This window comes from Ochotona curzoniae, unplaced genomic scaffold (assembly GCF_017591425.1).
Source record: "Ochotona curzoniae isolate NIBS_2020 unplaced genomic scaffold, NIBS_Ocur_1.0 contig_3819, whole genome shotgun sequence".
Classification (NCBI taxonomy): Eukaryota; Metazoa; Chordata; class Mammalia; order Lagomorpha; family Ochotonidae; genus Ochotona; species Ochotona curzoniae.
This window is the reverse complement of record NW_024466004.1, coordinates 18,824,236-18,850,456: the sequence shown is the minus strand read 5'-3', so window position 1 is coordinate 18,850,456 and position 26,221 is coordinate 18,824,236. Positions and strand designations below refer to the sequence as shown.

The following is a 26,221-nucleotide window of genomic DNA, read 5'->3' as shown; positions in this document are numbered from 1 at the left end:
TAAATCAATTCATTTTCCCCCAATATCATCAGTGTATAATATGTGAAGAGACCCTTTTAGATTCATAAACGAAGAACATGCCTTTGATATTTTAGGTGATGAAGTTTTAATAATTCAAGATAAGTTGGAAGCCATTAAAGCGAGATACAAAGACATTACAAAATTGAGCACGGATGTGGACAAGACTCTGGAGCAGGCACTCCAGCTTGCCAGGCGACTGCACTCCACACATGAAGAGCTATGTACCTGGCTGGACAAAGTGGAGGTGGAATTGCTTACCTATGAAACACAGGTTCTAAAAGGAGAAGCGGCAAGCCAAGCACAAGTGAGGCAAAAAGTATGTATATTTCAGATCCATTTGTTAGGGAGTCTTGCTCACACACCAATGAAATTGCGTTTGTCCTGTGTCTTTGCTAGTGTGCTGAAAGATGCCTTGGTGGGCAGGGACCCAACAAAAACCAGCAGTCTACTAAGAGATTATTAGGAACCTAGAGATTGGAAAAGTGATTTATAACTTGTTTCAAGAGCCTTATAGTTGAGAGTTTAGTTTACACAAGAGACGGAACCCATGAAAACAGTAAGCAGAGGTGTGGGGCATGAAAATAATTGTTTCAAAGACACACATAATTTGGCTAGCATAGCCCTAGTTCGGTGAGATGACTGTCGCAGGGGCTAGGTTCTCCAAGTTATATCACGAGAGTGGTATGCTGCAGGCTCCTCATTCGTCTTTTCAGAGGAATCATCCTGTGTTCTATGATCCCTGAAGAATGACCACGTGTGGGTGAAGGGGAGGCTGTGAGTTCAGGCTCACGGAGCCTTTTGTGATTCAGTGGGAGCAAGTTAAAACCAGTGTGTCCTCGTTTTGAAAGCCTCTGCATTCTGGCTAGGAGTATATTCTGTGTGATTGTTTTTGTTACCTGATTATTTAGAGGTTCCCAGAAAGCAGAGAGTTATACTCGTTAACTAGCTTGGTTTTGTCTCCCAGATTTTGAACACTTATATTGAATTTTAACGATAAAGTCCTGTAGTGTTGACCGATGAATTGTCCCTTGAATCTCTCATGAAACATGTTCATTTTGCAGAACAGCTTTAAATAACCAGTTTATTTAATTCAGCTGAAAGTTAGGAAACCAAAGTCTAATACCCAGGCCTTTATCCCTACAAATAGTGAAAAGCAAAAACCTGCTCAAACTGACTTATTTTGTGTGTTTCCAGGAACTGAAAAAGGAAGCAAAGAACAACAAGGCTTTGTTGGACTCCCTTAATGAAGTGAGCAGTGCTTTGCTGGAACTGGTGCCATGGAGGGCAAGAGAAGGCCTGGAGAAAATGGTATCGGAGGACAATGAGCGCTACCGATTAGTCAGTGACACCATCACTCAGAAGGTGGAGGAGATCGATGCTGCCATTCTGAGATCACAGCAGGTAGGGACAAGTGGCTTGTTGTTGAGGCAATACATTTTCACCAGCTGTTCTCAGAGCCTTTACCTGAACAAAGATGCCTGTGAGCAGCGTTCTCATTCATTTCTTGTGCTTCAAAAATGAAAGGATGGATTTGAATAAAGTTTGACTGGATCTGGATGCTGGGGCAGGGCTAATCTGCACATTGTTCCCAGCCATCTGCCTCACTGTTTTGCAGGCCTCCCCGTCCTGAATCAGGCTTTCCAAACAAAATGCTTTTTGTCTACACATCTACGTAGAACCAATATTAATTTGTATAACTTGTGTAAGTCTAAGCTGCATGTGAGTTAATGTTTTAAACTGTAAACTACTATGAACTGCTCATTTACATACAGCAATGGCAAGAGTGAGAAAGTACTGTTTTTCAAAAGGAAACAGTTTCGTTGGTAGTGGAACATATTTTCCAACGATGACTGAAGGGGAAAATATTATGGCTTCTGACCTGTCTACGACTCATGCAGAGTTTATATTCCCTGAGTTTTATAGGCACCCAATCCTTAGCCTTAGTTCCACAGAAAACTGGAGGCAATGAGTAGGCTCCTGAAAATAGAAGTTTATAATTCGTGTTTTGATGAACTTTTATTGGAATCTCTGTGAGTGTTTACATTAAATCAGACTCTTATTCTTGCGAGGGTTGGTACGGGACTGCTTTCAGAGGGTTGGTACAATGTGCTTTCAGAGCAGAGCTTGGGAAGGTGTGTGACTCAGCCTTTACTAACACAAGCCAAAGGCAAGAAACACAAATCAAGCCAACTCTGCAGGAGCATCCAAAATTAATTTTCTGTTGTTGCTGTAAAACTATAATTCATGTAGCCCTAAAGCATAATGCTCTTCTCATTTTGGTGCTGAGCCCTAGAATCCCACAAGCTGATAAAATGCAACGATAGCAAAAGCCCTAAGAAATTTTTTGTGAGGGAGGGCATTCATGCCTGGGGAAAATATTTGCATGGCTGTGTTTTTAAAGTTTGGAAGGAATTTGTATGCTTCATTATTATAGGGAGAAAAGTGTGTTTATTTGTAAAGTTTGTTCAGCTATTTCAAAGTACTGATTTTGTTGTTGTTATTGACATTTGTTTCAACATTTCAGAACTAGCACTTAAGACTGTTCCAAGCAGCAAAAACAAATATTCCTTTATTTTTTTTAAGGAGAGAAAGAATAACAAAAGACAGAAGTTCTGTCTCTCCACTGCCTCAGTCTCTCCTTAGGTTCACTCTCCCAGTTGCCACAATGACCAGGGCTGGGCCAGGCTAATGCCAGGAGCCATGATTTTTTTCTAGGTCTCCAACATGGGTAGAAGGGACCAAAACATACCAGCCATCTTTTACTTATTTTCCCAGACCCTTAGCAGGGAGCTGGATCCTAAGTAGAGCATCCAGGGCATGAACTGGTACCCATGTGAGATACTAACATTTCAGGCACCTGCGTAACTAGCTGTATCACAGTGCTGGCTTTTGTTCAGTGCTCTTGAAAGTAAAATTTTCATGGACATTGACTATGGTTGATTCCTTCAGTAAAGTCAGACATCATAAGAGCAAGGTCACAGATTGAGTTAGGATCAGTTAGGAGACTAATGTGTTTCATGATCAACTAGCCCAGTTTTATTCAAAGTCTTGCAAATCATCTCCAAAGTAGACGATAATAACCAGATTAATATAAGTCTTTTACAACCTAAAACATGTATCATTTGGGAAAACAGTGGTTATTATGTTTTTTAACATGGTAAAGGAGTCTTTATAGAAAAATTGCAAGATTTTTTGTAAGATGTGCAGAAGGTAACGCACATATATTGATACACACAGAGAAGATGTAAAGAATTTGAGCTGTATCCTTTATAACTTCCTTTGAAGAGAATGATCAGAGTGTATATAGTAATAATCTTAATATCATTAGATTATGCAGCTAATATTAATGCCTTTAGTAACGTTTCACTGTTTATGTGTGTGTTTGTATCTACATTTTTTTCAGATACCTGCCTAGTGACATAGCTCCAGTAAGGCTAATTACACACACACACAGCTGAGAGGAATATAGTATGTGTTGGAAAGGGGACTTCCCCACGATCCCACAATTAGTAAGCGACAGTGTTGCGACTAGAATTCAGCTTTCATTCACCTCTTCCACACTCTGGTGCCTTGGAGTTTCCATACTGAGGAAATATCCTGGAAGATGATTCCTTTTTTTTTTCTTACCTTCTTCAATGATATGAAGGAAAATGACATTATTGCCACAAAATAAAACCTTGTATTTAAATTATTTCTAACTATAAGGATTATGGGGCATGAAAATGTAGCACCAAAAGGATCAGGAAACTTTGCTTCGAGAGCAAGGTTTAAGGACAGAGTAGGAACATGTCTTTTTGGCTCAACAGACATTTAGTTTTACACTGAAGTGGTAAGCTTCTCAACTCAGTTTCCAAGTTTATAGAGAAGCTAATGTATCATTGAAATTATTCAAAGATGTTTGGAATTAGGACTAAAGTTTGGTAACAAAATGTGGTTTTTATTTTATACAATGGTAGTAAACCCATGAACTCTGAAAAGAGAGCTACTGAAAAAAAGAAGTGTCTTTAGACTGGCACATTAGCTACGTGTTTTATATTGTGTGTTCTGTGCTGTATAAACAAATTATCTACCATTCTCTGTCTCCGTGTGAAATATGGACATGACCTGCCCTCCATTCATCTTCCTAGACACACCTTTAGTCACGTCCAGTTTGTTTTATCAACTGCAGCTCTTCCCAGCCCTGTCCCTGCAGCATTCCCACACCCACCCCCAAGTGACAGGGTGAAGCTAGCTGCTCTGCACATGACTTGACCATTTCAGACTTTACAGAGTTGTAGCTTTTTCCAGAATGATTTGGTGAAGCAAAACTTGGATTTTGAAAGTTCTGTATTTTCCAAGCAAATATTTCTCAAGATATTTCATATATTGCCCAGAATTAAGGTTGCTTTTCTACCTGTACAATGCTATAACCTCCTTTTTTGGAGTTCGCCAAATGTGTACAGAATTTTGAACTAGTGTGGTAACTGGCACAGATTGACTTCAAATCACTCAACAGGAAAAATATCTGTAAGATGGTGGGGGACAAGTTAGAGCTTGAAAGGAGAAGAACAAAGAAGTGTATATGTAACTATATAAATTTAGCTTTTAAGACTCCTGACTTGATATGATTGGGTTTTTGTGTTAGTCCTATCACAAGAACAGTTATGAAAAGATACAATGGTAAATTTTGAAACTTTGGGGCAAGGACCTTATGTGAATTTAAATGGTGTGTCATTATTTAGGGAATAAATAAACAGCCTCAATTATGGGCAAATGAGTGGAGACAGTATGCCCTCAGTACTACCAGGCCACAGAGCTCCCCAATTTGATTCTATCAATGTACAGGTATTGATACGCTGAAGAGGCTATTCTTCCTTAAAGCAGTTGGATCTATTCATTACCTTTAACACAAGCAGTAAAATTCTGCATGAAACTTGGCAGTTTAGTGAGTGGTGACATTGAGTCCTGCAGCGTCCTTTTCAGTACATTGCTTTTTTCTGTGTTAGAAATTATGTGTTGTGTAGCTTTGCATTTTCAATCTACACCAAAGAAGCAAATCTCTGTTGCTTTCTCTCTCCTTGCAAAATAAACTGAAGGAGCCCTGTGGGAATGAAGAAAGACAGTTTTTCCTAAGAGAGGTACAGCCTTGTAAATTGAATTCAGACCTCTGTTGTTTAAACCTTAAATCAGTTCATTGTCCCTATGCTTTTAATGAATGTACAGATGTCAGAAGCTGCTGAACTATGTGTATCCTCCTGAGAATTCCTGGGACTCTAACAGGTCTCTTTGCTTGGCTTAATGGGGCTCACGATAACCCTGATGTAAAGGCCCATGAGTTAGTAGTTTGGGCACAGTTTAAACAAATAGTTCATGGCGTCATTAGGCATCAGCTCTGGTGAAAAATCTAGTCTGTGTGTTACACGGGAGCAGAAGGAGACATCCCCAGCTGAAGTGGTTTTTGGTTTTTTTTTTTCCTTAGAACACCCAGGTATTGCAGGCCTAAAAAAAAAGCTATATTATGAGTAATGAGAAGTAAAGTGGAAGGAAACTCTTTATCCAAAGTGAGAAGATCCCTAGCTAGGGGAAGGGAGTAAAAGAGGATGTCCTTGAAGTTAAGGCTTGCTTATCCACTCTGTGTCTGTCTCCACCCTGTTTCTACACAAGAGCAACCCACTGAACCAGTAAGAGAGCAGATTAGCAGATAGAGCAGTGTTTACATTTTAAATTGAAATCGATTTCTTCATCGATGTTATGGTATTGCAGCCATTTTTTATGGAATCACATCAATATTTTGAGCTCATGAAGTTCAAAACCAACATTAACAAAAACAATATACGGTGAGAAACAAATTACATCTTTGAGGTCAGATCACCAAAGTTAGACTGTCCGCTTCAACATGTTCTGGCTGGGTAATCTTTGGGTATTTTGGTCTGTAAATGAAGGTCACGTTAATACCTGCATCTTTTATTGTTGTCAGGATTAAGGGAGATACTGCATGTTAAAGAATTTAGCACAGTGTGTTTAGCAGAATGCTGGCTGTTTTTTTTTCTAGAACATATTTTACAGAAATATTTAGAGATGACCACTTAACATGTCTTGTACTGATTTTTAGGAAACTTTTTGTGTTAAGTTTTAAGAAACTTCTGAAATCTTAACTCAGCTATTGTTGGAGTTACCAGGTAAAGTTGAAGGTTATACTCCCGGAGATTCTAACAGTGAAAGTATTTTCCAAAATGCAGTTATGAATGCTGAGATTATCAACAGTTCACTTCAATTTTTGCTTTTTTTTTAATTTGTTTTTTATTTGAAAGATAGAATTATAGAAAGAGAAATAGAAACAGAAATCTTCCATCCACTAGTTCATTCCCCAAATGGCCAGAGTGGCCAGGACAGGTCTAAAGCTAGGAGCCAGCAGCTTCTTTCCAGGTCCCTCACATGGTTAAAGGTTCCAAAGATTTGAGCCCTGCTCTGCTGCTTTCCAAGCGCATTAATAGGGAGCTAGATCACAAGTAGAATGACTAAGACTTGAACTGGTGTCTGTAGGGGATGCTAGTGGTGTAGTCACAGGATTGATTTTCTTTGCTGCTTCGCCAACTCATTTGTTGCTATTTATAGAAGCAGTAAACAAATGTCTTAAACTTTGGTTTAGAAATGTGGCCACCCTGTTGTTCCATGAACTATGAACCATTTTATGGCCCCTTAGAAATACACATGTTAGCTAGTCGTTTGATGACTCACAGACCTGAAAGGCCTTGCTTTACTCTGGACTGATGAATGCAGACCCTGTGACTTAAGTGTTTGTTGTTTCATAGTAAATATTTGCTAAATTAATTTTTTAACTTTCTCAAAAGATAGAAAGGATTTTTTTCTTGCTTGAAGTCTTGTTTTCCCTTAGCAGAGCAAATATTTGACTAGGTTAAAGACACAGTGTGTTTGAGTTTCAGGTTTCTATTTTGGCAGTTTAGAAGGTCTCATCCTGCTGTTTTTTGTTGGTTCCTGTTCTTTTTTTTTTTAATGGGAAGGATATTAAAGTTATATTAGCAATTAATGGGCTGAATTTAATGTCATACTGTTAACAAGTAAGGAGACTGGTGTTCACTTTCAGTTTTCCAAGGGCTAATAAAAGAAAAAAAATTCTAAGTGGTAATTTTTTTTTATTATTTTCAGTAATATTGCAGTGTTTACACTCAGGTAGAAAGGGCTGCACTGTTTTTTCTTGGGCTTATCCCAACAACATGGTCAAGTTCTTCCTGCAGCATCACTGCATATGCCTTGAAAACAAATAATCCACACATAGAAGTCTCATTACTTCCTCTTCTTGGGGATTCCTTCTGCACAAAAGTTGCTAAATCAATCAGTGGACTTTTTTCCTTCTGTTTTCAAAGTGATAAATAATTGATCACAAATAGTCCCATTTGAAAAATTATTAAATTAGGTTTGGTTTTCTTATAATTAAAGAAAGTCCACCTACAAATTTGACAAATGATAAGAAATAAATTATATCCCATGTGTTGATGGGATTATCAATTAGTGTAATAGCAATCTGGTGAGAATATATATAGAAACAAAACAAAAAACTGGCATCAATAGGTGAGAGTTTACCTACAGAGGGTTTTTTAAATTAGTGGCAATTAAACTTGTTTCAGAGCATTTGTAGATTCACATGAAGTTGTAAGAAATACAGAGAGCCAACCATCCCCTTTACTCAGTTATGCCTCCATAGTAACATCTTGTAAAATTCTAGTATAACAAGTTGGATAGTGACATTGGTGTAGTTAAGCTATAGAACATTTTTAAATCACCACAAAAGATCCCCCACACTGCCCCCCTTTTTTTAACCATACCCGTTCTTTCCCAGTTTGCTCCCACACCCCTTCTGGCTCCTGACACAGGTATTATTCTCCATTTTTGCAACTTTATCATTTGAATGGTTTCAGAGCAGTTTTGCAGGCACAAGTTGGCGCCTCTCCCTTGGGACTCTGCGCATGTGAAAGCTGGATCTTCTGTTAGAGTTGCACAGGTCATGGAGGCTGTCCTTTCCCTCTGTCTGTTCTCTGTTATTTGGCTGAGGACGTTTGTATTGCTGTTATCTTCCCCTTCACTGATGCTTTTTGCTTTTCTCCATCCATAGAGCTCATCCACTAAAATTTTCCTTTAGTTCTTTCTTCTGTGGCATTTTTTGTTTGTTTTGGAGAGGTTTTCTATTTTGTTGCTCAAGCCTTTAATTTTTCATTTCATGTCAATTATAGGCATCCAAAAATACTTTCTGAAGCTGTTTTAAACTATTTCTCAGATAATTTTGACATTTGGATTAGCTAGGTGTTAGTGCATATCTGATTGTCTTATTTAGTTTGAGATCTTTCTGGGTCTTAGAAAATGGAAAGTCTTGGATCTTAAACTTTTCTAATTTGCTTTCTATGAGACAACTTTCTCAGAAGGAGCTGAAGTAGCTCTGAATGAAGGCCGAAGACCAGGCTCTCCACTCAGTTTTATTGGGCACCTTGGGGAGCTCTGCTCATGCCTTCTAGGGTGTTTTGGGAGTCCCAGCTTTCCACATGGTCTGTGTTGAAAGCACTGTGTGAGTTGCTGCCCTAGTGGGACACTGAGCAATGCTGGCAATGTAAATTTTCCACCAGACCATCTCTGACACCATTCCTGCCACGGGTTTTTTATGTGATATATGGGCTGGAATGGTTATAGTTATCTATACTTTTCTATCTTGGGTGCTGGGTAATTTTCAGGTTCTTTGTCTATATAGTGCAAGTTTTGGCTAGTGGCTTTGTGCTCATTATTTCCGGGGTGCCAATTTCTGCTATATCTAGAATGATCCTTCTAAGCCCTGCCCAACAGCAACAACAAAACAGACCCAGAAAACTCAAGAACTCACTGTCTTGATCTTCCTTGGATGCCAAGACCTGCATCACTTCTGCCTCCTCTATACTTTGCTAGCTTTTCTGTATGTGTTCCCAAGGGCTTTTAGGTATGCTTACAATGAGGAATATGGAAAAGATAATCTACTTCACTTTTCTGTGAGTCCACATATTGTCAGATGGAGTTTGGAATATATGGATTACTGTCTTATCTGGTTTCTAGTTTCTACCATTTTCTCCCTTCAGTTAGTTTTTCCTCTATCACAATATGTATTTCTTCTTGAAAAATTAGAAATTCTGACAGTAATGGACTTGAATATCTACAGAATCAGTTCCCCAGTAATTCTTTCAATTGAGGCCATTGTTAGGTATCATTTGTCTTTGGTAGATTTCATTTTGATAACTTCTAGGCCCTGGGTTTATCTGATGTAAGACATTGAAACTATCCATACTTTTTGACTTGATAGTTACTCCCAGGCATCTGCACTATTGAACTTACTAAAGATGCCAGCAGAGATTTACATACAAAGATAGTCATTACAGAGTTGTTTATGTAATAGTAAGAAAGCACAGAGAGCCTCAATGAGAATTTCCAGCTATGCTACAATGCAATGATGTATTTTTAAAAATCACATTTAAAAGAATATGAGATAAGAAATGTTAATGGTAAATGAATAACATATCATATTATCCTAGACCTTTATTCGTTTTTTATCATTTAACTTTGGAAGGAAATTAGCTAAAATACCAACAGTATTAACTGTGAGTTTTAATTTTCTCCTTTTCTTTGTGATTTATGAATGTCTGCCATGTTCATAAAGCACTATTATGATCAGGAAAATAAAATCTCTTAAGAATTGAAGAATACTCTTGATAATGTTCTCTGCCATTATTGAATGACCTGTTTTAAAAGATGAATAATTTTGAAGTATATTATCCACACATAAAAACATAAATTTTTCTTGTACATTATGCACACATATAGTAAAATTAGTAGTTGGGAGTATTTCATTGTTTTTAGTGGGAATTACGCACTTTGGTAGCAGGGTGCGACCTGTATTACCTTACATACAGAGATAATGGATGAAATTATTAAAACATGATATCAAAGTGTAGACTTTTGTACCTGGTATGTAGAAAGCTGCTCCTTGATGAGCAAGTTGCTGGAAGTAGCATCAGACAAGAAGGCAGTCACGCTGGCTGTCCAGAAAGCATTAATGCCATGTTATGGATTCATCGCATTATCAGAGTTTGTGTTTAATTACTCAGCAGAAAGTTGTCGTTTATAACTCAGTCGTTACGAAAAACTATTTCAGAATGCCACAAAGAAAACAGTTCAAATTTTCCACTTGTGTAATAAGGATATTTAAAATAAATGAGGCTAGGTATTTTTCTGGCACCAGCTGGAGGAACTTGCTGACCTAATTATTTATCTTTTGTTTAGTTTGACCAAGCAGCTGATGCTGAGTTATCCTGGATTACTGAAACAGAAAAGAAATTGATGTCTCTTGGTGACATCAGGCTTGAGCAAGACCAGACCTCCGCTCAGCTTCAGGTTCAAAAGGTGAAAAAATACATTTCCAGTTGCCATCTCAGTTATTTTCTAGTATTTTCTAATTGTAGAAGATGTGCTTGCATGATTTACTTCTCAAAACTTCCCTAGTAAAGTGTTATTTTTAACTGCTTTGCCGAATTGTTTTCAGTTACTCAATCACTTTTCTTTCTTGTTTTTAAAAAATCTTTCTTTGGCACGTCACAGACATTCACCATGGAGATTCTGAGACACAAGGATATTATTGATGAACTTGTTAAGTCTGGGCATAAAATCATGACCACATGCAGTGAAGAGGAAAAGCAATCAATGAAGGTATAATCTTGTCTGTGTGACTGGGAGAGTGGCTCTTCAATACACAGCATGTGTTTCAGTCTTAGAAAAACACTTTTCCTTTTACCACAGATGCTATTTAAGCAACGAAATAAGTAGCCTCAAATAAAGCATTTTACTGACAGAATAATGGTGCAAGTAGTTTCAATAAGGCTTTTTACTGAAAGAATAATGGTGCAAGGAATATTCCTTAAGGGAATGATTATGAGGACAAAATTTTCAATAGGCGTTAAAGCTGGGTGGTATGAGTCCTTGGCTAACTGCCAGCCACACATTATACATTCAACTAGTGTTAGCTGCGCTGTTGTTATTGTTAATATCAGTGTAAGCTACTGTTCCCTCATATGTCTGTTGTTGCTTATATGCATCAGGAACCTTTGGGCCTTATGCTAGAACAAACACCAAGATAGTATTCTCTCTAGTACTGAAATGCATTCTGCATGGTTGCACTAGAAGGAAAACCAGAGTGAGTAAGGAAGTGCTGAGTTTGTGTAATTTTGATGATTCTTTAAGTTAATAGAAAACCAGCCACAGATTAAAACATTTTGTTTAATTCCTATTTATATATTTAAGGACTCTAAGGTAATTAATGTATGTTAACACTCTGAAAGGAAAATATCCTTTAACAAAAACCCATGTGCAAAATGGGCTGTGCTTAAGATTATATTTTGAGAGTATACATTTCTTTTCATATATCATAGGTAAGATAGCAGAATACAGATTAAGGGTATAAAAATGCTTTCTTTTTGATACGCTAATAAAATAATATTTTTTCTAAAATTAGATCTTCATTTTTTTTAGTGAAGAGTCCGATATGAAAAGTCTAGATTGATTTTGGGGAAATTTTGCGGCATATCAGATTGCTTCTGTGCTTTGTGTGGTATTGTGAATTAATACTATAATCTAGGTCACTGGATGAGCCCCTCGTAGAATCAGTGTAGCATACTACCTACTTTGATTCTAGTCTGTGTAACAAATATTGTTAGCTAGCAGGTCCTGTCAGTTACATTTGCAAAAGACAATCTACATTTTTTTTTCTGGGAAAAGTATGTTGCCAGTATCATTTTTTTGTAACCTCAATCATCTTGAAGAATGGCTGGGGAAATTTTGTTACTGTGTTTAAAGAGTTAAGTGCCTTTTGCTAAAATGTTAAGACTTTTATTATTTAATTTAAAATGAGCTTTTGCAGATAGAAACAACTAAAATCTATATAAGCTTTTGTTGTATTAACTTATTTTTGCTGTGCCAATCCTATGCCAGATGCACAGTGCTGGAAAAACTTCTGTATTATGCATACAATTTGACCAACTCTGAACATATTTTACCATATTATTTTCCAGAAAAAATTGGATAAGGTATTGAAGAACTATGATGCCATCTGCCAGATAAACTCAGAAAGGTATCTGCAGCTGGAAAGAGCACAGTCTCTGGTTAACCAGTTCTGGGAGACATATGAAGAACTTTGGCCATGGTTGACAGAGACACAGAGAATCATCTCTCAACTTCCTGCTCCAGCACTTGAATATGAAACTCTTAGACAACAGCAGGAGGAACACCGGGTAGGCTGGATATGAAAAAGAATATGTTCTCCATTAAAAGAGAATTATGATTTGTATGGCTTTTCAGGAGGCTGTTGGATACTTCCATGATTAGGACATTCTAGTGACATCACGTTCTGGTGTGCGTGGTTTACTTACCTCATAGCTGTTTAACGTTATTGCCCAGGATTACAAAGTGAAGATGACTTGCGATTAGAGCACATTGTGTACATCGTTAATTACAAGTACACAAGATGTTTATGAAGTGCTTTCAACTTTTGCATAATGACTTGTCAAGAAAATTTATACATGTTGGCAAAGTTTCCTACCTATGTGCAATGATTAGAACCATCTAGAATATAAAGGAAGAATAGAAACATATTGGAGAGTCATCACATAAACAAGTCCATTACGGCTGGAGAAAACAGGCAATATAAATAATATATCAAAGCAGAAGTGTCATGAAAGCTTAGAAAATGAAGAACGCTAAAATGTAAAGATGAATTGTTTTCATTTTTTCCACCATGTATATATGGAGCTCTTGTAAGTTCTTGCTCCTGCAGATATAGATGAGAAAACTGGGCAATGTATTTAGAGCTACAATTAATGTCTTAAACATGGATAAAGTAGCATTATGTAGTTTTTATCTCAGAAGTCACATAACTGTTTATGTGGCTTAAATTTTTGTCAGGGTTTAGGAAAGAAAAGATTTAGGACTATCAGGAAATGTGTATATTCTTACAGATCTGTATAAGATGTGTTTTGAGATTAACTGTGTATGTGAAAGAGAGAAAAAGAGAGAAAGAGGAGAGTCACAAGGAGAAGAGAACTTTAATTCTGGGTATTACATCACTGGTTGGAACATGTATCATTAATCTTATTAATTACTTTTTAAATCTGTTGGCATTGAAGTGTATCTCAAGCATTTATTTAGAAGAGAGTTTCAGAGAACATTTTATGGCAAAAAGGAACTTTAAGGCATTCTATCTACATTATTATACTGAGTTTCTTTCCATTCCTTTCTTCCCTTCCTCCATCCTTCTTTTCTTCCTTTATTTTTTCCCTTCCTCCTTCCCTTCTTTAGTATGTATTGTGTATATGCAAAAAGGAACAGCAAGTTTTGGCAAAAATCCATTAATCCAGTAAATAATTCTTACTATACTATGTTTTTTTGGTTCTCATCTACTCTGAATCACTGTGTTTCTAACACAGCATCAAGTACTATGGAAAGATTAATTATTGAACTCAAAATTATAACACTGAGCTCATTTTCCTTTTCTGCATGATCTAAACTCTAAAAACAAATGCACGACATTCTACATAAAGGGAAATGGCAGGCTTCGCCAAGGCTTCAAATTGTACAAACTAGAAGCTTTCCTGTGTCAGATAACTAAAGGGTTCAAGAATGCATTTCCTTTGTAGTTATACAATATCATCATCATCTTCTGTATTTGTGGGAGTTTTTGTCAGTTACAGCCTGGCATGATCAATGATTGCAAGGCATAACCATCTTGAAGGTCATAGTAAGTATCTGTAGTGTGAGTGGACTACCATGACAGTTTGCTACCAGGAATCTTTTTTTTTTTTTGGGGGTCACATGTGAGGCCAGAGACACCTGCTATTGATCCTTTCCCTAGGCACACACTTCTTAAGTAGGCATCCAGAGGCGTTGTCTGCCATGGAATCTGGAAGAGATTCACGTGACGACTTCTGAAGCCAACCGGCCTCTCAGAGGAGCAATAGACCTACCACGACTGGATTAAGGACTCAGCTAGAGAGCTCAGATTTTACTTGAGTTTCTTGGCAGCTCCAGGTGTGAGCTTGTTTCCCTTGCATGCCTTACAGAATATTCCACCCCTCTTCTGTAAAGCCGTGCGAAGATATGATCAATCAAATGAAACAAACTTAAGAAAACCTCAGTGTGGAGCACCAAGGCACTGTTTTGCATTCATGGCTCATCCTGCCCATGTTCTTATGAGCAGCTTTGAAGTTCATGGCTTTCCCCATCCCCCCTCAAACTTTATAATGAGCTTTGTGTGTATTTAGGACGTCTCCAAAGATTTTTGAGGAAAACTTACAAAAAAATTTAAATAATACTGTATTACTTTAGGGCAACAGTGTAATGTAAATATGTGAGGTTCTTCAAGTTCTCAAAATAATAGACATGACTGACTTTAGTGGATATTTGGCATTAAAAATCTGTTCATCTGGCCATCCTGGTAAATGTTCTAGAGAAAGGTACAAATTAAAATTGGCAAAAGAAGGTTGGGTTGCTTGTCTCTGGACTTGCCTAGATGTGACTTTTCTTAGAGTCTGTTTAAAAACTGGGCAGCCAACAGTGTGTAGATAGATATACCTTCTGGGGAAGCCGTTGAATTGCTGAGGGAGAGCTTGCCCACAAAGCGTTTCAGATGCAGAAATCTGCAGTTACAGAGAGCACTTGTTTTTTGCCTTACAGATAACGCTCAGCAAATAGCTGTGTATTTGATTTTTGCCACCTTTGATATTTTAGAGTGACAAATAGATTCATTCGTATATATCTTCATGTCATATAGGAATATATAACTATACAGAAGGACTTCAAAGAATTAAAAGATGCTTATTTTATGCAAAAATTTGAAATCTGTGCTTATGACAGTTCTTTAAAAGCATCATGAAAATGTGTATTGTAAAAAATTATGCATGGATTTTAGATATTTTCCTGTCCCAAATTAACTTGTCTTTTAAATTCTACTTTCTGAAGTGTCCTTGTAGGTAGAATAAATTAACATATATGTAATAGAATACAACTTACTTATATTTCATGTGCCTTCACATATCTAATTGTATTACATTATGGGCTTATATTGCTTTTCGCATTGTGATAGTTTTCTACTGAGCTTTCCATTCCTTTCCTCTCTTCCTCTATCCTTCTTTTCTTCCTTTGTTTTTTTCCCTTCCCCTCTCCTTCCCTTCTTTAGTATGTATTGTGTGTAGGCAAAAAGAAACAGCAAGTTTTATGTCCTGGTCGCTGTAGTACAGGGACATTGTAAATTCAGAATTTTTTCTTAAAATATGACCCTGGGCTAATAGTGTTGTCAAAGAGTTCTGCTCTTGGTCCGGAATACATGAGAACTGGGATTCAGTATGTCACTCAATTAGTAGCTTTGTGTGGACTCTTGAAGGGACTTAGACAGCACCAGACATTTGAATCTCTGTGCCAGGGCCATCTTTCCCTATCCAGCACTTGTCTGAGCCAGGGTGTCTTAAGTACTGTGCAGTGGGGAGGGTACTTATTTGGCCTGTCATGCCAGCTGGATGCACTGAGGGGTGTCGACAGCTGTAATGTGGAGGTGTGACTTGGAGATACTGAGAAGCTGTTTGTTTTGTTATAGCAACTGCGAGAATTGATAGCGGAACACAAGCCTCATATAGATAAGATGAACAAAACTGGGCCACAGTTACTGGAACTGAGCCCAGGGGAAGGCTTTTCTATCCAAGAGAAGTATGTGGCAGCTGATACGCTTTACAGTCAAATTAAAGAAGATGTGAAAAAACGAGCTGTGGCACTGGATGAAGCCATGTCTCAGTCAACACAGGTAATCATTTACCCCACATGTAGAATCAGGTTCTTCAAAAACTACAGCAAATGTCATGTTTTCCTGGATCTCTTCACTAAGTTTCAACCCGTATCATTTCACCACATTAACTGTGACTGTTGATGTCCTTGTTTTTCAGAGGTGATGTTTGTGTGCATCTAGCCCTTAAGTCTTTTTGGTTGTTATAAAATAACAAAATAATTTTTAATAACTTAAGAAACATGCAGTTGTCATCATTGTTTATATAACTAGCTGTGTGTGTCCATCCCGAGTAGGATGTAATCTTTGCCTTTAGTAATGATAAAGTCAGATGATCAATATTTATTCCCAAAAGGCAGTGGAAAGACTGAGTAATAGGCTGAAGAGGAAGGAAAAGAAAGCAGAAATTGATTTCTTTTTTACTTTTCTTGCAACGATCTTTTCTTAAGAAAGTTGTTTGTAATCTTTTCTTGAGAAAGTTAACTTTTGGTGTGACCTATAGGATTTCCATGTTCAATGTTTGTTGTGATAAGTTCGAAGACATTAAAGTAACCCATTTTCTATAATCATATTGATCACCCTTTTAATCTTGAAATAGCCAAGAACTTAGGCATGATCAAGTTTTTACAGGTTTGTTAAGTTGTCTGATAATGTTACAAACACAAGTGTGAATTCCCATGAATCTGGTATATAGGAGGGAGTTAAAAATTTTTTTGGATTTACTTATTTTTATTGGAAAGGCAGATATACAGAGAGAAAGATAATCCTTCTGCTGGTTCACTCCCCAATTGGCCACAATGGCCAGAGTTGAGCTAATCCAAAGCCAGGAACCAGGAGCTTCTTCCAGGTTTGCTATGCCTATTCAGGATTCCAAGGCTTTGGGCCTTCTTCCACTACTTTCCCAGGCCACAGGAGCAGCCAGGACATGAACTGGTGCCCATATAGGATCCTGGTGCATGCAAGTTGAGGATTTAACCACTAAACTATCATGCTGGGCCCAGCAGGGAGTTGTTTAATTATTATTTTATTGTTCAGAAAATGTGTGACTTATTGGCCTGGCTTAGTGGCACAAGTGGTTAAGGTCCTCACCTTGCATGCCTGGGATCCCATATGGGCGCCGGTTCTATCCCGGCAGCCCCGCTTCCCTTCCAGCTCCCTGCCTGTGGCCCGGGAAAGCAGTTGAGGACGGCCCAAGGCTTTGGGACCCTGCACCCGCATGGGAGACCCAGAAGAGTCTCCTGGCTTCGGATCGGCATAGCATCAGCCATTGCGCTCACTTGGGGAGTGAATCATCGGACGGAAGATCTTCCTCTCTGTCTCTCCTCTCTGTATATCTGCCTTTCCAATAAAAAAATAATAAAAATAAAATCTTTAAAAAAAAAAAAGAAAATGTGTGACTTAAAGACTTTTAAATCTTTATCAGTGGATTTTCAATTTAGTCATACAACTCTTTATGTGACCAAGGCAACTTTTAAAACAGAGGAAAACTACCTGTTCTGATATATAAAGCAGCCATCTTTATAACCTTTTTTCTTTTTTTTAAGAAAAGAATAAGTATTTGAATGGCAGAGTGATAGAGAGAGGGTAGAGAGAAAGATCTTTCATCTTTTGGTTTTATATTTTGGTTTCCTCATGTCCAGTCTAGGCCATAGCAAGGACTCAAACTGGCGCTCTGATATGGAAAGCCAGCATTACAAGTAGATGCTTAATCCAAACAGCAAGCCCTTGAACTTCATTTTTAGGATACATTTGGATTCTGATAAGATGAAGCAATATTAAATAGATGCTGCTGTTGCGTATTCCAGTTATGTTTAACATATACAGTTGCTTAAGGGTTTCAACTATCTGCAAGAAGCTAAGTCTCTTTTGCATGAATAGCATGGTAAGGAGATATGTGTTAGATTTTAGGCACATTTTCATATGCCAGCTGAGTACAAGTATTTAAAAGGATCCATTGACAAAGAGACTAGGGTATAATTCTGGGCTATGACATTAAATATACATTTTGTCATCCAAAGCTTACATTTGGAATTACAGGGCTTTTTACCATGTATAATCTACTTGTTTTACTGCTAGTTCCATGACAAGATTGACCAGATCCTTGAGAGCCTGGAGCGCATTGTGGAACGTTTGAGACAGCCGCCCTCCATCTCTGCAGAGGTAGAAAAGATCAAGGAACAGATCAGTGAGAATAAGAACGTGTCTGTAGACATGGAAAAGCTGCAGCCATTATACGAAACGCTCAAACAGAGGGGCGAGGAAATGATTGCTAGATCCGGGGGCACAGATAAAGACATATCTGCCAAAGGTAATCATTTTAGAATAATAAAACAATTGGACCTTATTACTTTGTAAATAAGTCTGTGCTGCTTGTTGACTGTTGTGTAACAGAATGCCATATTCTAGGAAAAAAATATTGCAATAATGATGTATTTAGGGTTAAAGTGTCTTGCTGTGTTCCTGAGATTAACTGGTTGGGTACAAAGTTTGCTATTTTACACAGACCATGTGTTCTATACACCATTTACAACAATAGGTTGTAGCATAACAGTAACAAGACCTAAGCCAGAGTTTTTATAGTTTTTTGGGGGGGAGGGCACTGCTCCTTATTTACCATAATGCCTTACATAGCACACATGATCCAGCCACAACCACAGGATTGACAACTGAACAGAGCCGGCCATCATAGAGCTACAAGCTGGTGGTCAAAGAAGAGCATGTGTGGTGTGTGGCAGGTGTCCAGGAGGAGGCTCTAGAATGAAGCCCAAACTGCATATCATACGTTTTCCTCTATACATGGGACTGAACAGACAACTTGGTTCATAGTTCAAAGATAATAAAGTAAAGCTTCCAGGGTAGTTGTTTCAGACTTTTGGGATTAAGGCCAACCCTAGGGAATATAGAACTTAAAATTCGGTAAACATATATTTCTTCAGGTCTCACTTAACTTCCAGCATCCAGTTTTGTCAGAAATAGCTTTGATTTAGCAGGAGTAGGAGACCCATAGGTCTTACCTTATCTGCTGCATGCTCTTGAACCCAGTGAAACCTACTGGATTGGGATTAGCCAGAATTTGGCCCAGTTTCCAAACCTTAGGAAATGAAATTGTTGCTTTCCGTGGAATTGAATGATTCTGCCTTATTGCTTAAATGGCACCAACTAGTAGCCTTGCTGATACTGGTGTTTTTGTTTTTATTTGTTTGCCTTTCTTTTTTTTTTTTTTGGTTCTTTAGCTGTTCAGGATAAGCTTGACCAAATGATTTTCATTTGGGAGAACATACACACTCTGGTGGAAGAAAGGGAAGCCAAGCTCCTGGATGTCATGGAACTAGCAGAAAAATTTTGGTGTGATCACATGTCATTGGTAGTTACCACTAAAGATACCCAAGACTTCATCCGGGACTTGGAGGATCCTGGAATTGATCCTTCAGTAGTAAAACAGCAGCAAGAATCAGCAGAGGTAAGAAAAGAAACTCTCACAGTAAAATTTTCAGCAGAGTGATTTATAGCTCACTGGGTCCTGGATTCCTTTGGTAACTATTAGGAATTTCTCTGTTAAATTTTATATTTGGTTTCAAAAGTGGAATGCATAATGGTTAGTAGGAGATAGAGTCTACCCACAAATTTTCACTCGGAGACTGTATATTTAAAATAACTTCTCTCTGTCCTCAGTGCTCTGCCTTCTTTCAAGGTTTCATTATCTCGTTTTAGGCTTCCAAAGTACAGAGCCACTTTCCTCACCAGACCTCTAACCTTACTGCCAGTCATCTCTGAATTGCTCATGGTTGTTGCTGCTCAAAACCCTCAGTGTCTTCCACTGCCTGCTGGATAAAATACCAACTCCCTAGAAGGCAGGAGTGCAGCCTTTTTCATCCCCATGTGTGCATCCCTGTAGCCCAGCCTGCACCAGTTTTTATTTTTGCCTTCCCCTTTCTTGCAGTGATTAGAATGCATCTTGTCCCAAGACTGCTCTTTCTAGCATCTGTACCTTTGCATGTTTGATTTCCTCAGCTGCCACGCTCTTTCTGCCGTGTCTTCGCCCAGGTCTGCCCACACAGGCATCAGTGGAATTATCATTCCACACCTGACATCTGACATAGTTAGCAGGATTTGTTTACCAGTGCTCCCACAATGCTTCATCCATGCAAAGGACTCCGCACTGTTTGACTTATCGTTGCTTATACAGCTGGATTCTCCTCCCGTACTGTGGTCCCTTGAAGAGAGTGTCCCTTTTGCTAGTCATATCTGTTGTTCTTTGTATTGTCAGTGCCTAACTTAGGGGTTGGTTGATGTTTCTAGGTGTTGAATGAGTAGATATGTTTAACCAATAAGAGGAAAGCAGAAGTAAGATACTGCCATTTCCATTCTAGTACTCATGTTTTTGTAGTTGGAGATCCTACCTAGATAATGACATACAGTATAAATCCAAAATCATATTGTCCTGAATTTGCTAACAAACACATTAATCTATGTAAAATATTTGAGCTTATTTTTGTTACTTATGCCTATTTTAAATGTAGGTTGCCAAGTTAATTAGTATGGAAAACAGAATGTATGTTTGTGTTAATGTGTACTCATATTTTTAAAAAAAATTGTGTAGTATTTCTTAAGTATTACCATTATAATAAATATCAAAACAGCTGACACTATTTTTCCTTGAAAATACTTCTTCTGTTTCTATGTTATTAAACGTATTTCAGAAATGAAGAAAACAGAATCAAGGTAAAAGTGATCATAATCCACCCCTTCCAAGAAAGTACCGCTTATAAATGTTTCAGTGTGACTTTGCTTCAGATTTTTAAAACTGTTGTTTTTCTGTTCTAGGCCATCAGGGAAGAAATAGATGGGCTACAGGAAGAGCTGGACATAGTTGTTAACCTGGGTTCTGATCTCATTGCTGCTTGTGGAGAGCCTGATAAACCCATTGTGAAGAAAAGCATAGATGAGGTATGACCTGCATTGCCTACCATCCTTATTAGAATACTTATTTAAAAATGTGATCCTAGATTACAATCTGCTTGATAAAAGTGGTTGAGAATTGAAGACAAGTCACTGAAATTATTCTGGCTTTTGAATCATAGTTAAATTCAGCCTGGGATTCTCTGAACAAAGCTTGGAAAGACCGGGTCGACAGACTTGAGGAAGCCATGCAGGCTGCTGTTCAGTATCAGGATGGGCTGCAGGTAAGAGGGTAATGGTGTTCACTGGCCCCAGCCAGGAGGAAGATTTCCTGCCAATGGGCATTGGCGAGTGTGTGCATCACACCACTCTGTGTGCATATGGTTGTGGGCAAATGTATTCCTGCAATCGCATCCTCTGCTTCAGTTCAAGTTTCTTCTTTTAAATGATATTTCTAACCCTTGGAAATGAATAGATTTATATGTACATATGATTTTTTTTATATAGACATTTCATGCAGTTTGCTTTAGAAAGAAAAAAAATTTTTTTAAATGAAAGTACACATTCCCCCACAGCATTTTTTGGTAAGTGACAGTGAAATGGAACTGAACCTGAATTCTGTTCTAATGTTGAGTGGAATTTGATGAAAGAGATAAACACTATCTAAAAATATCTCCCAAGTTTAACTAAAGTCAGAAGTAAAGAAATTTGATTTGAAGCCAGTGTTCTTCTCCCTGGACTAAAATAGCTTTCCATTTTATTAGGTCATAATCTGGTGTGTAAAAAGCATTTTCTTTGTTTCCATATATATGTAATTTTTTCAGTAGTTGTTTTTAACATCTTTTCAAGGTTTTAATCCGGCCACCAGTGACTTAGAAGATGACTTTTTAAATATTAAAAACGTCTTGTCAATTCAGGCCAACTGAATAATATTTCTTTCCCTACCTTCCTTAACTTTGTTCCATTTCCTAACAGGTTGGCAGGAGTTTAATCTTTCTCCCTCTTACCATATGGAAAAAGCTTTCCTAAGTATTTCCATAACACTAAGTGAATATTATTTTTGAGTCTCAGATGAGAACAGCTTTTCTTCTTTCATTAGGCTGCTTCTTGTCCGTGTTTGTAAAAATAAATATCAAAAGCCAGGCATTTTGTCAGCCAAAGCATGCTTTGAACTTTGGAAATTTATGAAAAAAATTCAGTACAAATAACACCTTGCTGTAGTTTCCCCTCCCTTCTTTTAAAATAGATGTAGCCATTTTTTAATGATGTATTTATTTTTACTACAAAGGAAGATTTAAAGAGGAGAGAGAAAGGTCTTCAATCCACAGGTTTGCTCCCCGACTGGCCGCAATGGCTGAAACTGAGCCAGTCTGATCCAAAGCCAGGAAGCAGGCGCTTCTTTCAAGGTCTCCCATGTGGATGCAGCGTCCTAAGGTTTTGGGTCATCTTCTGCTGCTTTCCCAGGCCACAAGTAGGGAGCAGGTTGGGAATTTGAACAGTCTGGACACAAACCAGCACCCTATGGGATTCTAGCATGTGAAAGGAAAGGATTTAGCCACTGAGCCTAGAAGTAGTCACGTTATAGTTAGGTATTAATGGCCAATAATTAACCCAGGCTATAGCCATCTGTTTGGGCCCAGGTCTTGATTTTGGTGTTCCTCTAATGAGTCATGGAGTGACATTTTCTTCCATGGCTGCAGGTGACACTACCAGCTCAAGCAGCCATCGATGGCTCAGCATGTATACAGTGCCTTGTGCAGACTACCACTCTAGGGCGAGCATCCCTAATCCAAAGAATCCAAAGTCCTAAATTGTTTGAAACCCCCCAGAAATATCAGATGCAAGTATATTTTAGATTTTCAGTTTGAGAATAGTTTAGATTTTCAGTTTGAGATGCTCAACTGGTGAGGTCTATGTAAGTAGTCCAAAAAGATACAAAATCAGAAACTCTGATGGTCCCTAGCATTCAGAGGTGAGGTATACTCGGCCTACTCTAGAAAACAAGGTCTGTCACGGGGCCTGTCGGGTCTTGCATCCGTGGTCACCTGTGGGAAGAAGTTGGATCATGTAGTAACATGGCAGGGTCAACTGTGGTTCGTGTTGCCAATTCCACATGCTCCAACGTTATGAGTTTTGATTGTAAAATGAAATATTAAGCAACAACAATTTGCTGCATAAATTCTTAGGATTGATTAATGATAATTTCAAAACACCAGATATTTTCTAAGATTTTCGCACATAATATATGGTCTGCAATTTCATTGAAATGCAAAGCAGAGGGTATTTTAAGTATTATAGTAACTAAACAGAGTGAGAATTGAAACTTTTTAGAATTTTCTAATGTTACCTGAAAATATTTAAATGATTTATGTATTTGAGATCTCACAGAATTTAATTTCAGATAACTCAATTTATAAAAATTTTACAAATAAGCTTTTGAAAAACTCTTAATAGCCTATGGAGCTATTCAGTAGAAATTTTTGGTAACTGTGTGGGTGCAGAATTAGAGATTATATGTATTTTCTGTTTCATAGCTGTTGTACTTAGGTGAATCATTTACATTTTTTAGAAAATAGATTCTTTTCATAATGTTTTATAGATTTGTGGTTGTTCTTGTCTATAACATCAGATGTCTAGCATTTAAAATGTACTATTATAATCACACAAGTGTTCTGTTACAGTGACACTGGACTAATATATGTATTTCAGGCAATATTTGACTGGGTAGATATCGCAGGTGGTAAATTAGCTTCCATGTCTCCAATCGGAACAGATCTTGAAACTGTCAAGCAGCAAATTGAAGAGCTAAAGGTATGTGTAAAAAGCTAGGTTATCAAAACTTTTTATTGTTAAATGTGTGATTAATGAATTCTTGGCATAAAGTTATTTACCTTTATATTATTGAAATAATATGTTTGTTTATGAATCTGATTTAATATGGTGCCATGGACTGAGAGGCAGCCCTTCAGATAGCCTGTTGTTGGGAGCAGGTTGAAGTGCAGACAGAAGAAGGAGGGGAAGGGGAGAGACAGAGTATCCTGTAAGGTTTTTCATAGCATTGAGTCCTCCATCATTATCATCGGTACACATACAGCAACATCTTTCTTCAGCACATTCTAAGGTCATTCATTCTGTTTCATGGGCTCTAAACACATCAAAGATCTATTATTATTTCTCAGAGTGTTTCTTGTTTTCTATCTGCTTTCCGCTGTAATTTTTGTTTTTGTGATTCTTAATCTCCAACTGTGAAAATGGCTGAACTGTTTCCTCTTTGAGTTCCTCTAAAGCCATGATTATTCACCAAAGTGGGCTCCGCTGTTTCCTTGCTAATTCTCCATACACAGAGAGACTGCATCATATTTAAGAAACCCTACTAGGCTGTAAAGTTATTATCTAGATTTAAAATGGTAACATTTTCATCTCAAAACAGAATGTTTCAGTTAGAAGCAAGTATTTCTTTTGATCATTTTACTCTTACCATCGTTAGATTGGAGTTTTTGTAAACTTGCTCTTTATGTATTGAACAACCATCATTTCATATAATAAACATATTTCATGTGTAGGTGTGAAGGAGAGGTAATGCCAGTGACAGTAGAAGCATCAGAAGTGAGAATAATGTTATTTTGTGCTAGTTGTGTGTGGATAAGGCTAAGGAGTAACTAAGTACTAATGAACAGAAAATGTGAAATTATCAGGGGATACAAGGTGTGAGGCTACTTCAAAGCAGGAAGTATTGATTTGAATTTCTTAGATACTTTTTTCTGGGTTCACATATGTTTGCAGTATTTCTTCTTTCTAGTGATTTCAAAACTCATTTTTGAATATGTAAATTTGTATATAATTAGATACAGGAACAAGTTCAGCCTTGAATTTATCAATTCTGTTGTAGAGAGCAAAACTAAAGTAGCCGAGTTACAGATGGAAATGTTTTCCCATCAGAAACAGGGAATAATGGGAGACATTATCCTTATTTTTTTGTGTATTAGATTTAACTCCTCATCACCTTGCTGCCCCCATAAGTGTATAAAATAAAGATTTCACCCACAGATTTTTTTGTTTAGAATTATTGATTTAAGATTTTTCTCTTTTAAACAAACAGCAATTCAAATCAGAGGCCTATCAACAACAAATAGAAATGGAAAGACTGAATCATCAGGCAGAGCTTTTGCTGAAGAAAGTGACAGAAGAAAGCGACAAACACACTGTCCAGGATCCGTTGATGGAGCTGAAACTGATATGGGATAGCCTGGATGAGAGAATTATCAACAGACAAGTAAATACCAAGACTTTTATTGAGTTATTATTCCGTTCCAATTTTAGATATTAATGTGAAACAATGAAAAAATAAAGTAGGTGATTTTGTGTGTTAATTTTTGGAGCTCCCAGCTCTTTTACTTTACTAGAACTTTTCCCATTTTTCTGACAAGCCTTTTTTTAAGCACAACAGATAAGATCAGTCATGTCAAAGGATGTGACGGTTATGCCTCATTGAATATGCTTTAGAGTTTACACAGCATGACACTGCTAATTCCTTGTCCTTATTTGGTAAATATGTGTCATTCATAGTGTCAAGTTTGTAACTTTTTTTTTCCTCTACCTTTTCTTTTTTTCTCCCTGTAGCATAAGCTAGAAGGTGCTTTATTAGCCCTGGGTCAGTTCCAACATGCTCTGGATGAACTCTTGGCTTGGCTGACCCACACTGAGGGTTTACTCAATGAACAGAAACCTGTGGGAGGAGACCCTAAAGCCATTGAAATTGAACTTGCCAAGCATCATGTACGTAACGGTTATTGCATGCTCTGTTTCTTCTCTAATGTATTGCTTTTGCCATCTCCCTTATTCCTGTATGTTTTCTTTATACATTTTTTGAAGCTTATGATTTTAACACAACTTTGTTAGACATTTGTACCTGAAAATTGAACTACTTAAACTTTTAAAGATTAAAATTAAAACATTTTCTCATTCTTCCAACAATTATTATCAAACACAAGTATGAGAAATTTGAGGGCTGTCTGACAGGCACTAATGTCTTAAATTCCCGTCATTCCTAATGCCACCTCTTTTTTTAAAGTTGTCAGGGGGTCGCCTAAAACCTTCCAAGTTTAAGATGTTCTTGCTACAGATTTGGTGAACACTGTATCTTTGTTCATCTTTTTTTTTTTTTTTCATCTCTTCATTTGTAACCTGCCTGGCAGGTCTAGCCCATTTCTGTCTCTCTCATCATGCTATGGTTTATCATTCTGACTCTGTGTTGCTCTTGTCTTTGACTAGCTTTTTTGCCACACTTGTTTCCAAGTAAATGCTTACTATATTTAAAAAAGTTTTTATATGTCCTGCATTTGATAAAAAGTGTCTAACCTTTAAGAATTTATCTTGAGATATTATGAATCAATTTTATATTATTCTCACGTTTGTGACACTGTGTTGATAATTTTTAATAGATCATTCCCTATCATTTAAGTCAGCACACTT

At 37.5% G+C, this 26,221-nt stretch overlaps 1 protein-coding gene across 9 annotated transcripts in view; it reads left to right on the top strand.

Annotated features, from left to right (window-relative positions):
- Positions 1-26,221, top strand: part of DST (dystonin) — a 425,915-nt gene that overhangs the window by 360,030 nt on the left and 39,664 nt on the right. For all 9 annotated transcript variants that reach the window (XM_040983580.1, XM_040983578.1, XM_040983576.1 and 6 more), the window contains 13 exons: positions 96-337; positions 1,216-1,422; positions 10,315-10,434; positions 10,630-10,737; positions 12,096-12,314; positions 15,668-15,871; positions 17,927-18,158; positions 19,084-19,310; positions 20,675-20,797; positions 20,932-21,033; positions 23,459-23,560; positions 24,849-25,022; positions 25,370-25,525. In XM_040983580.1, coding sequence (XP_040839514.1) covers positions 96-337; positions 1,216-1,422; positions 10,315-10,434; positions 10,630-10,737; positions 12,096-12,314; positions 15,668-15,871; positions 17,927-18,158; positions 19,084-19,310; positions 20,675-20,797; positions 20,932-21,033; positions 23,459-23,560; positions 24,849-25,022; positions 25,370-25,525 — 2,216 coding nt within the window. The remainder of the gene's footprint in view (positions 1-95; positions 338-1,215; positions 1,423-10,314; positions 10,435-10,629; positions 10,738-12,095; positions 12,315-15,667; positions 15,872-17,926; positions 18,159-19,083; positions 19,311-20,674; positions 20,798-20,931; positions 21,034-23,458; positions 23,561-24,848; positions 25,023-25,369; positions 25,526-26,221) is intronic.